This window comes from Myotis myotis, unplaced genomic scaffold (genome assembly GCF_014108235.1).
Source record: "Myotis myotis isolate mMyoMyo1 unplaced genomic scaffold, mMyoMyo1.p scaffold_m19_p_2, whole genome shotgun sequence".
Classification (NCBI taxonomy): Eukaryota; Metazoa; Chordata; class Mammalia; order Chiroptera; family Vespertilionidae; genus Myotis; species Myotis myotis.
This window is the reverse complement of record NW_023416324.1, coordinates 4,211,441-4,224,286: the sequence shown is the minus strand read 5'-3', so window position 1 is coordinate 4,224,286 and position 12,846 is coordinate 4,211,441. Positions and strand designations below refer to the sequence as shown.

Sequence of the window (12,846 nt, the reverse complement as noted above, 5' to 3'; positions counted from 1 at the left end):
ACGTACATGAGGAACAAGGGTTCCCTCAGCTACTAACCCCGTGACCTTGGGCAAGTCACTCAATGTCAGACAATTTATGTCTGTTCTCCAAAGAGACGACTGATAGATATACTGGAGTGGGCAAAAGTAGGTTTACAGTTGTGCTGTGAGTACACAAAACACAGGGTTTATTCTTGTATCATTGCCTATTTATGATTAAACGTATCTTTATTATTGAAAGTATTACAGATGTCCCTTTTTATTTATGTGTGATGAAGGGCAGCAATGTGAGCACTTACCAGAACGTGCCTAAGTGCACTGTGCCATTGTGCGATTCCTTTGAGCTAATAAAGCTCTTGTAATCGTCATACCCTGCGTGTCATTTTTCATACGGACAACTGTAAACCTACTTCTGCCCACTCCTGTATGAAAAGATGTTCAAGGCCACTAATCATCAGAAAAGATGCCAATTAAAATCACCATGAGATACCACCTCACACGTGTCAGAATGGCTTTCATCAAAAAATCAACAAACAAGTGTCAGCGAGGATGTGGAGAAAAGGGACCCCTTGTGCGCTGCTGGTGAGAGTGCAAACAGGTGGGGCCGCCGTGGAACACAGCATGGAGGTTCCTCTAGCAATTAGACCTCATGACCCAGCAATCTCACTTCTGGTATGTACCTGACGAAATCCAAAACACGCATTCAAAAATACACATGCACCCCTATGTTCACTGCAGCATTATTTACAATAGCCAGATATGGAAGCGACCTGAGTGTCCATCGAAAGACAAGTGGATAAAAGAACACATGGTACATATACACAATGGAATATTACTCAGCCATAAAAAGAATGAAATATTGCCATTTGTGACAATATGGATGCTCTAGAGCAGTGGTTCTCAACCTTCCTAATGCCGCGAACCTTTAATACAGTTCCTCATGTTGTGGTGACCCCCAATTTCATTGTTACAAATTGAACATAATTAAGGCATAGTGATTAATCACAAAAACAATATGTAATTATATATGTGTTTTCCGATGGTCTTAGGCGACCCCTGTGAAAGGATCATTCGACCCCCAAAGGGGTCGCGACCCACAGGTTGAGAACTGCTACTCTAGAGGGTATTATGCTCAGTGAAATAAGCCACAAAGAGAAAGACAAATGCCATATGATCTCATTTATATGTAGAATCTAAAAAACAAAACAAAAATAGACTTGTATATAGATACAGAGTACAGACTGATGGTTGCCAGATGGGAGGGGGTTTGGGGAACTGGGTGAAAAAGATGAAGGGATTAAGAAGTAAAAATTAGTGCCTTAGCTGGCTTGGCTCAGTGGATAGAGCGTCAGCCTGTGGACCAAAGGGTCCAAGATTTGATTCCAGTCAAGGGTATGTACCTCGGTTGCAGGCTCCTCCCCCCACACCTCTACCCCCATCCCCACCCCCACCCCCTACCACGGCCCAGGCCCTGGTCAGGGCTTGTGCTGGAGGCAACCAATCTACGTGTACATCGATGTTTCTCTCTGTCTTTCCCTCTTTCTTCCACTCTCCCTAAAAATCAATGGAAAAATATCCTCGGACGAGGATTAACAACAACAACAAAGGAAGTACAAATTAGCAGTTAAAAGTCATCATGGGTTGGGGATGTAAAGAACAGCATAGGGACTATAGTCAATAATATTGTAATAACAATACATGGTGCCAGATAGGTACTGTATTTATCAGGGGGGTCATTTTGCAAGTTATATAAATGCCTGACCACTGTGCTGTACACCTGAAACAAATACTGAATGTCAACTGTAACTGAAAATTAAAAATAAAATTTAAAAAAGACAATTTGTGTCTAAATTGTCCCATCTATATAATGGGAATAAGAATATTATTTCATATATTGTAAAAATTAAAAAACTACTCTTAGTGTTTGGCTCATAATAAACATTATGGAAGTGGTTTATTATTTTTGGTGGTTTACTGTTATTGTCACCTATTTTTCAACTTCCCTTTTAGTGAACAAGCATTTTCTGTCTTTGTATACACACTGTCCCTACTTCTGGGTCTATACCCAAAAGAATTGAAAGCAGGAACTCAAACAGATATGTGTACACTCACCTTCATGACAGTATGGAGTCACCATCACTAAAAAGTGGAAACAACCCGAAGGTCCATCAAGGGATGAATGACACACAAAAGTGGTCTCTCCACGCAATGGGGTGGAATAGCACTGTCCTTACAGGAAGGAAATTCTGACGCGTGGGTGAACCTTGCAGATTTAAGCTATGCAGTAAAATAAACCAGACGCAAAGAACAGCTATTAGGTGACTCCGCTCCTACAGGTACATTCATAGGGGCAGGAAGAATGCTGGTGGCCAGGCCTGGGGGACGGAGGGAGGAGGGAGTTGCAGTTTAATGGGGACAGGGTTTCAGTTTGGGAAGATGAAAAGCTTTGCAGATGGACAGCGGTGACGGTGGTACCGCAATGGGAATGCATTTAATGCAAGCGAACTGTACTCCGAAAACAGTAAACTGGTAAGTTTTTGTTGTGCATATTTTATCACAATTTTTAAAAACACCACCTCAGCCGAAACCGGTTTGGCTCAGTGGATAGAGCGTCGGCCCGCGGACTGAAAGGTCCCAGGTTCGATTCGGGTCAAGGGCATGTACCTGGGTTGCGGGCACGTCCCCAGTGGGAGATGTGCAGGAGGCAGCTGATTGATGTTTCTCTCTCATCGATGTTTCTAACTCTCTATCTCTCTCCCTTCCTCTCTGTAAAATATCAATAAAATATATTTAAAAAAAACACAAAAAACAAAAACACCGCCTCAGAGGAACCCTTTGTGAAGTATACGATCGCCTAACCGCTACGCTGTACAAGAGCACGTGCCCTCCCTCCTTCCCCAGGAGCCAAGGACGCGCTGGTCCAGAAGGGGGCGCGTGGGTCCTCCCAGCTCAGCAGCAGCAGCAGCCGCAGCATGAAGTCCCCCAACCTGAACTCCCGTAACTGCAGGCCCTGGGTGGCCTTTCCCCGGCCCCTTCCCGTGCTCAGGGTGGCTGACAGTGCCATCTCTGCTTCCCACGCCACGGCCTGGAAAGCTGTCCTTCCAGAAGCTTCCTCTGACTCCCAGGGGGCAGAGCCCACATCGTCCCGGTGTTACTCTATTCAGCCTATTTCACTGCTGCACAGCGGGGCACACGATGGCCCAGAAATAACGGGGAATAAACAGCCCAGGCGCAGTCACCGCCTACGCCTCAGGCTCCAGCCCCTTTCATGAAGCATCACCTGGCAGGTGCTCCCAGAAGCGTCCAGAAAAATCCGTGCAGCCCCCCAACCCCCCACATCCCGTTTGCAAGGAAAAGCTCACTAGTGGGCAGTTTTCCGGACCCTTCCTCCCTGCACAAGCCCCACAGGAGGCTGTGTGCCTCCTCGGAGGAGAGTAAGTCTTCTCAGGAGGCCGCACGTTTCTGTTAATTCCTACTCTGATGTCTGTTAACTTCTATACGTAACATTTTTTTTCTTTAATTTTTTTATTTTATTGAGTTTAGAGAGAAAAGGGAGAGAAAAACACCGATTTGTTGGTCCACTTATTCTTATATGTGCCAGGGGATGGAGCCCTCAACCTGGGCGTATTGGGACAACGCTCTAGCCCACTGAGCTACCTGGCCAGGGACAAAGCTTTTCTGATAAAACATATCTGTGGGGGTAAAAGGATGAAGGTAAAACTAAAAGCACTTCCCACTTTGATTTTGTGGGCTGCTTATGTGGGGAAATTTTAAAAAGAACATTTTCTAGTTATAAGAGGAAAAGGGAGGAAGAAAGAGGGGAGGAGGGAGAATATCGGGAGGGGGGGAGGGAGGGAGGAAAGGAAAGGAAGCCAGCCACACTTCTTGGTGGAGCTATTAAACCATTTTTGTCTCAACTCAATTTCCTCCTTCAGCTCTTAAACTAGTTGCCTATCTCCACAGACAGACTGGGCCCCCTTGACCTGTTCTTCCCATTTGCCCCCAAGCCCCCTGTCCTGTGGCTGACAAATCCCTACACACTCTCAGGCTTGCCCTCCGGGGCCTCACGGCTGCCTGTCCTTGTCACCCTGTTCAGAGGGCTTGGTTCACCCACTTTCCGCGCCAGACCTCGAGGCAGGAATTACATCTCATTCATTGTTGTGTCATCACAGACCGGATTACTTCTTAAATAGTGGGACTTGCTAAAATTTAGAAGGAAGAAGTCAGAGTCGTCGGACAGGTTTATTGAAGTTGAGCAGTTTGCTCCTAATCCAAATGGTTTGTGGTACAGGCTGCATGACACCTCTCTGACCACAAGGCCCATCACCAAACGAGGGCAGATGAACACCTGTTCGTTCTGGAATGTAGTCGGGCGTTAAGCTTCGGCCCCGCGTGACTCATGGCTCGTGGGTCGGTCGCTGGACCCCATCAGGCTCTCTGGAATGTCTGCTTGCACACCTGGCCCTCGCAGAACATTTCCTGGGATCAGAAGGAAGGAAGAGGAAGAAGGTGACTTGGCACGTGGCCTGTTATTACTCACAAGGATCTGACATCAAACGTGTGCTGTCTTTGCCAACCCCCTCCTCCAACTCTCACACCAACTCAGTTCTGACAACTAACAACCCAGTGTTAGTGCAGAGCCCACGGGTGCAGGGCTGACTGCCCCCACTTACGGCATCAATCAAAGTCCCAGGCCACCTGTAATTCTGACCAACCAGTTATACATTGGGGGTTCCCGTGACTCCCTCAAGTGCAATAATTTGCTAGAATGGCCTGGCCGGCGTGGCTCAGTGGTTGAGCATCGACCTATGAACCAGGAGGTCACGGTCGATTCCTGGTCAGGGCACATGCCCAGGTTGTGGGCTCCATCCCCAGTTTGGGGTTGGGGCACTTCTAAATCTCAATCCCTTCATTTTTAAATTGGGAAAAAACAGTAGATTGATAGAATTGCTGGTCATGGTCTCCCTGCTTAACATTTTCTTCAACGTTAGATCATCTCACTAAAAAGAAGAGGAATATGGCAAGTACCAGGTGGAGCGTGTCGCCTTCGATCCAATGGGTCCAGCCTCTGTCCTTCTTTTCCCCCTTCTGGACACAGGTGAGTCTGTCATTGTCCCAGGTGACCAAGCTCTGCACGGCAGAGGGAGAAAACATTGGTTTGTTGTGACAGGATCTCGACTATTACTAAGTTGACGGCCAATTAACCTGGCAAAGTTAAGGGCCTGTGTTATTGCTGCGATTTTTACCTTGCATTTTCTGTTATCCAGGCCTTTGGTATCTTCATCAAATTCTTCTCCAACTTTAAACTGAACAAGGTAGTTCCTTAGGCTGCTGTACGTGTGGATGGTAAAAGAATCCCCATTCTGCTCAATCACCTTCTGCGGCTTCAGCAGCTTGGCTATCTTCCGAGTGGCAAAGTCAATACCTTAAAAATAATTTTAAAAAGAAATCTCAGCTTTCACCAGAGAGGCAAACGCAACGAACTTGGCAACTATCCTCATAAGCGTTGCATTCGATGGCGAGTGTTTCTCTGATAGTGTCAATGTCATCTGCTGCTGAGACGGGACCTGCAGGGAAAGCTATCCTGGCGAACCTCCATCCAGAGGCTGGTTTAAAAACTTCAACAGCTTTGGGGGAAGACGCAGTGGGCTAGCGCGTGCCTCAGGGGTGGATTGGAAGCCGGGCACAGCAGAAGTACATCTGCTAGAAGGAGGGTACCTCTCAGCTGTGGGGTGTTTTTTTTTAATTTTTTTTTTATTATTATTGATTTCAGAGACAGAGAGGGAGAGGGAGAGATAGAAACATCAAGGATGAGAGAGAATCATGGATCGGCTGCCTCCTGCACGCCACCCCCACTGGGGATCAAGCCCACAACCCGGGCATGTGCCCTTGACTGGAATCAAACCCAGGACCCCTCAGTCTGCAGGCCGATGCTCTATCCACTGAGCCAAACCGGCCAGGGCACCATCTGCGGGTTTTATCACCTGCGTTAGGGGGTGACAAAGAGACAAGGAAGCCATCCAACATCAATTACAGCAACTCTGCCTCTTTCTGCTTTTTGTATGTACGCTTCAAATGAAGACAGAATTTGAACAGTTTCTGAACAACTGTTAAAAAAACAACAACACACACACACACCCAAAACCTCAAAAACCACTGCAATCATGCACACGATTCTATTCACTTAGGAATCTTGAATAAGCTTTAAAAAGGGTCACAGACGAAAACATGGAATACTGTGAAGGTCAGGGTTTTGATATAGAAAGTGGATTTGAACGCCGTTTCTCATTTATTAGCTTTGAGCATGTTGTATGGCTAGAGGTTGTGAACGCTTGCTCCCTATTCTTCAGGAATTTATAGCCAAGAATGAAGGGGACACAGAGTAATCGAAATCCCCCTTTAAGAGAATCTGCTCCAATGAAAGGAAAACTGAGAACAATCTTCTTGAACCTAAAAGCACTTGGATTATTTGAGTTCTGTGCCGTAAATCCCTGTAAATGCCATGTGCTAATTTTACACAGATTCTGAATAAAGGACATGGACTAATTCACCGAGCACTTTGTTAATTTAAATATTTAACTGGGACGAAGACCTCAAGCTCTGTTTTTGGCCAAAAGGGACAGATCACCTGCCTGTATTTTCTTCCATCCAATGAACAAGATAAGGACTTTCTGGTTTTTATTACAGGAGCCATCTTTATTCACTTGAAATATAAACCTCTGTGTTTAAAAAAACATGTTTTAGTTCACTGTGTAAAGTCATGAGACATGGCTCAGATAGGAGAGAATGCTAACTCCCAAAATGAACTTAATTCAAACAACTGAACGTAAAAGGAGCTTTCACGTGCTCTGGCTGGTGTGGCTTGGCTGGGTGGAGCGCCATCCCATGCATCAAAAGGTCCCCCCTGGTCAGGGCACATACCCAGGTTGTGTTCGATCCCCGGTCGAGGCACATGCAGAAGGCAGCCAATTGATGTTTCTCTCTCGCCCCCTTCTTCTCTCTAGGATCAATCAATACTTTTTTTTAAAAGGAACTTTTATTTTTTAAAATGAAATATAGGATTTATTGTAGGTTTTCTACCCAAGTATCCTTGTGATTCTTTTTTTTTTCTATTTTTGGTAATTTTTTATTGTGGTCAATACATACATTTTACCCATTTAAAGGCATACAAGTCAGTGGCATTGAATAATCATAATGTTATGCAACCAACATTATTTATTTCCAGAAATTTTTCATCACCCCAAACAGAAACGCTGTATCAGATGGGGTTCAGGACACTCTACCTCAAAACCTGGCACCTTGGCAGAGTGAATATTTCCAGCCGCAGGTCCCTGGGGAAGGCAGGTGCAGGGGGGACCCTCTGATGTCCCCCTGACACAGCTGATAAAACCCTCAGGTGAGAGGTTCCCTCCTTATAACAGGGAAAGGAGCAGCCTCAGCTTCCCCCACAAGGGACACAGAGAGGAATCTGAACACTTGCTAAGTTTCTAAGCTTGTTGGTTACTTTTTAGTTCTACAATTTCTACTTGTTTCCTTTTCATCTGGGCAGATGTTACTTTTTATAGAGTCTGATTTCTTGCCAAAATTAAGCTCAGCATAAGTGCTTTATAGTCTGCTTCTGATCACTCCAGTATCTGGAGACCCTGTTTGTCCACGCAGACCCAGGGTAAGGTCCTGAGACTGAAAATCTACTTTTGCAAGTGGAGGGCAGGAGAGACCGAAGAAATAGGCTGGCCCTCCAGGCTGGTAATGAACAGAGTTTCTTAGGGGAACATCCAAGACATGTCGTGGATGACTACAGGATGAAATGGACCCCCTCACTGCTTGGCAGGTGCCAAATAATTATATAGGGTAAAGTGGGGGGCAGTCACAGGTAACGGCACCTAAATGCTACCAGGTTCGGGGAATGACGTTACATGCCTGACTAGGGCAGGACAACAACCTGTACCAGGGACCAGCGCTGGCAGGAGGCAAGGGAAGGGGGCGAGTTTATGTCCGAATGAACGTCGGTTACAATCAGACAGTCTTTAAGGGGATTTGCAGAAAGTCACCTCCTTTCTGGCCCGGTCCAGCTTGCAGGATGCTCGCTGGTCACGTCATGGAGCCCTCTCTTCCACACTCCCCCCTCCCACCTGCACCAGGACGGACAGCAGTTAGGGACACGACTCTAGGCTCTTATCAGCCTGGCACCAGAAGAGCCTACATAATAAACGTTACTAAGTAGCCCTTATTTTCCCTTCGTTTTTCCATATATTTACTTTCCTGTTGTTTGTCACCCTGGGAACTCAGAGTCCCTTTGTCTTGTCACTTCTCTACGGAAGTATTACTCGTCGCTAAGAAGTTATAGAAGCTCAGGCCCTCCCACTCCTTTGAGGTACTCATCGCCCCAGGCCGAGTGTGTCCACTTCTGTGTGTCTGTCCTTTGTTAGTCTAATCCACAGGGCCCCTGCCAATGAACCAGGTGGGTAGAGGAAAATACAACTTTTTCTTCTGTACAAGGTTTTGTGTGACTATAAATCAGATTTCGCTTGAGAAGTTCCAAACTTCCCTACTTAGTGTGAGAAAGGACGGGGAGGAGAATCTGAAAAACACACTGGGGCACAGAACTGGACATTTCAAAGTGGTCACAATGGCCAATTTTCTGTCATGGGTATTTTACCACAATAAAAAAAATTGGACTCCCAGTTCAATTTACTGGTGGGGAAACGGAGGCCTGGTCTCAGATAAACGGAGGCGAGCCAGAGCAGCCCCCAGACCCCCGGATTCTCAGCAGCTTTGGTCCATCTGTCAAAAGTGCCACTGATGGGTGGCATTTCGTCAAAAGCACTTGGCACACAGTAGGTGCTCAGATGCAGGAGTCTGAGGAAGGAGACTGAGGGCTGGACAGACTGGGGATGGGCGAGGAGGCAGGCCTCCGCCATCAGGGCGGGGAGCACCCTCCAGCCCTCTGGGGAGAGAGGACATGGGTCAGACCCGCGGGTCCGGCACACCCCTGCCACGCACGGTCCCTCCTCCAAGCCTCGGAGACCAGGCTCCCTAAGCGCTCAGGCAGCACCACCGACCCTCCTCGGGGCTGGAATTGCACCCCGGAGGCGGGGATCGAGGAGCGGGAAGCGCCCTCTACCGGAACGCCCTGCAGTCCTCGAGGGGAGAGCGGAGGCCAGAAACCAAAGATTTCAAACTCGGTTCCGAATCTAGCGGCACCGGAATCTCCTGGGGCGGGGGCCGCCCCAGGCGCCCCTGGAGACGCTGCGGGACGGGGGCCTCCCTGGGCGCCCCTGTGTTCAAGGGATCCCGGCCCGGCAGCCCAGAGCCCCGCGTTAAAGGCGGCTGCGGGGTGAGGGTCACCTGGGGAGGGGCTTCCATCCGGAGCGCCCCTCACCTGCCCGCACCCCATCGTGTCCCTGAGTCTGCCCGCGAGGTGTCCCACGCCGCCCCCCCCCCCCACCTCCGCCTGGTTACCAATCCGCGCTGGGGCAGGAGCGGGGCCGACGGGCAGGTACAGAGACGGTGGAGGGGACGGGAGGAAGGAAAGATGGGGGCTTGGGAGCAAGGACTGGAGGGGCGGTCGGACGGGCGGGCGGGCGAGGGGACAGGGATCCCTGCTGGGGAAGATGGAAGGATGCGGCAGGCGGAGAGGCGGGCTGACCGGCGGGCAGACTGCCCCGGAGGACGGGGACGGGGGAGACGGGAGGACGGGGAGACGGGGTAACCTGGGAATGAGAGGACGGGCAGGCGGATCGGGGATGCAGGACAGACGGGGGACGGGCAGACGGACACGCGAGGGGAAGAACGAACGTGGGAAGGAGAGACACGGAGCCAGCCGCACGGGGAACGGACGGACACCCCGGCGCCTTCACCCGGACCCGAGCCGGCGCCCGCCTGCGCCCCTCCACGGCCCCCGCCTGCGACCCCCACGGCCCCGCCTGCGACCCCCCACGCCCCCGCCTGCGACCCCCACGGCCCCGCCTGCGACCACCCACGCCCCGCCTGCGACCCCCACGGCCCCGCCTGCGACCACCCACGCCCCGCCTGCGACCACCCACGCCCCGCCTGAGACCCCCACGGCCCCGCCTGCGACCACCCACGCCCCGCCTGCGACCCCCACGGCCCCGCCTGCGACCCCCCACGCCCCCGCCTGCGACCCCCACGGCCCCCGCCTGCGACCACCCACGGCCCCCGCCTGCGACCCCCACGGCCCCGCCTGCGACCCCCCCCGCCCCCCCCTGCGACCCCCACGGCCCCGCCTGCGACCACCCACGCCCCGCCTGCGACCACCCACGCCCCGCCTGCGACCCCCCCGGCCCCGCCTGCGACCACCCACGCCCCGCCTGAGACCCCCACGGCCCCGCCTGCGACCACCCACGCCCCGCCTGAGACCCCCACGGCCCCGCCTGCGACCACCCACGCCCCGCCTGCGACCCCCACGGCCCCCGCCTGCGACCACCCACGGCCCCGCCTACCCAGGGCCAGCATGTAGCCCTCGAAGTTGTCGCTGCTGCTCAGGTTCCAGGTGCCGCTGAGGTCGGCGGGCATGGCGGGGCTGGGGCGACACCGCGGGGCTGGGGGCGACTGCAGGGCGGGCGAGCAGCGTGCGCTCGGCCCTAAGTGCGGGCCGCGGAGGCGGGGCCGGGCCGGACCGCGAGGGGCGGGCGGGGCAGGGCGGGGCGGCGGGGGGGCCCCCCCCCACCCCCCCACCCGCCACACTCTCTCCGAGGAGCCCAGTCCCTCCAGGCTCCCTTGGCCGCTCGCGCCTGTTCTCCTCGGGGCTCCTCCTCCTGTCACCCCAAACGTGCGCGGAACCCAGACTGAGATCCAGGCCAGAGTTAAATGTCCATTTCTGACCCCTCCAGGAGCTCTGGACGCAAACATATTAACGGCCAACACTGACGGAGCGATTCCGATGTTTGTTACTATTTGTCACAAAGACCTACTTCTCCAATAGTTACTTAGTTATCTCCATTGGACAGAGACAAAGAGAAGGTAAGTAACTTGCCGAAGGTCATATAGTGGGTGGAAGAGTCTGGATTCAAACGCAGGCGGCCTGATCCCCCCACCCCCCACCCCACCCAGAACTCCCACGCCAGCTCTCACTGCCTACCCGCTGTCTCCACTGGATGCCCTAAAGGCCTCTCAGACTGAACACATAAGACAGAAGCATAAAACAGACGTATTCCCCAGCGCCCCGCTTCTGCAAATTGCACCACTGGCCACCTTGTGCTCACTGCGGGTGGCTCCCCTGTTTCCAACCCATCACCAAGACCTGCTGGTTCCGCATCCGAAACTAAGCCTTTCTCATGCCTTTCCTCCGCCCTGGCCTGGCTGTTTCCACTCTGATCCTAGCAAACCATTCTCCAGCTGTAGCCAGAGCGAGCTTTTGAGAGATGGAACTCGGATCTTAGCTCGCCACTGCTTAAAAACCCTCTGCTGTGGTTCATAAAGCCATTCCTGAGGGGGCTTCTGGATCCTCCTCCCACAGTTCCATCCTGACTCGAAACTCCAGTCCCGCCCGCCAGGTGTGCTGTGGCCGCAGCGCTGGCAGAGCTCACACTCTCGCCTTCCTCGCGTCTGTACCTGGTGCTCCCTCTTCCTGGGCTGTTTACCTCCGGGGTTTTGCACAGCTGGCTCCTTGGGCTTCCAGTTCAAAAGTTACTATTAGGGGCACAGTCTTTCCTAATCATGCTCTCGGCAGAGGGGAATGCTCCCCAAACGCCCGGGCCTCTTTCCAAACCCTCGCTTTCTCCCGGGAGACGCGATGAGTCCCCTGATCGAGGGCAGCTAGGGCGACCACCACGCTGGTTCCCTGAGACTGAAGGAGTGAGTGTGACATGGAGCCCAGGGTGTGACATGGAGCTTTCACGGCTGAAACTGGAAACATTTCAGGAAAACCTGAATGAGTTCCTTGCCATTGACCCATTTTTTATCAACTCGGCAGTGAATCTATCACAAATCCTAAACACAGGGTATTTCATTTTTTCCCTTCTCCCCTTGGAACACGGACTTGAGGACCCACAGGTCCCCTCCGGCAGGCTGCTCCAGAGTCTAGCCCGGGGAAATGCGTGTATAAGTTATCTGCCTTCCAATGTAACGACTGAAAAATAACAAAAAGCCATTAATTTGCTCACAAACCTGCAGTTGGGCAGAGCTCTCAGCTTCATGAGGCATCAGCCGGAGTCACGTGACTCCGGTTTGGAAAAGTCACTTCCCAAATGGTTCAGTCTCCTGGCTGGTAAATTGGTGTTGCCTATCTCTTGGCTGGGAGCACAGCCAGGCCTGTGGGCTGGGGGGCAGGTTCCTCCTCACTGGGCCTCACCATGGGCCCTGGGCAGCGTGGGCGCCTTCACAGCAGGGCTGGCTGGCTGGGTTCTAGGAGGGCGTGTCCCAGGAGGACCAGGAGGATGCTGCACATCTTTTCTGACCTGGCCTCAGAAGTCATCCAACATCACTTGCACCATCACAGACCCACCTGGACCCCAAGGGCGGGAACACGGACCGCATCTCCCAATGTCACATGGAAGAGCATGTAGAACAGCAGGTCTTAGAATGGCCACCTTTGAAATAATCTGTCACGGGAACCCATCCCTCTTCCGACCCTCACACTAAGTTATGACCTCTAACCTAGACTTTGTCAGTAATTGAAATGCTCTTTAGATTCTCCATTTGTTGCTTTTTTCATCTTATTTTCCAGTTGGGTTAGAACAGCCTTGGGCAAACTACGGCCCGTTTGAAATGAATAAAACTATTGAAAAAAAAGACCGTACCCTTTTATGTAAAGATGTTTACTTTGAATTTATATTAGTTCACACAAACACTCCATCCATGCTTTTGTTCCAGCCTCCGGTCCAGTTTAAGAACCCATTGTGGCCC

The 12,846-nt window shown here is 51.7% G+C and overlaps 1 protein-coding gene across 1 annotated transcript; it reads right to left on the bottom strand.

The window, feature by feature from the left end:
• Positions 1-3,996: 3,996 nt before the first annotated feature.
• On the bottom strand, positions 3,997-10,576 carry RBP7 (retinol binding protein 7). Its single transcript, XM_036350444.1, has 4 exons — positions 10,443-10,576; positions 5,226-5,404; positions 5,008-5,109; positions 3,997-4,458 (listed from the first exon to the last, which is right to left on the bottom strand). Exons 1-4 carry the CDS (start codon positions 10,513-10,515, stop codon positions 4,408-4,410), a joined length of 405 nt encoding a protein of 134 aa, XP_036206337.1. The 5' UTR covers positions 10,516-10,576; the 3' UTR covers positions 3,997-4,407.
• Positions 10,577-12,846: the final 2,270 nt, after the last annotated feature.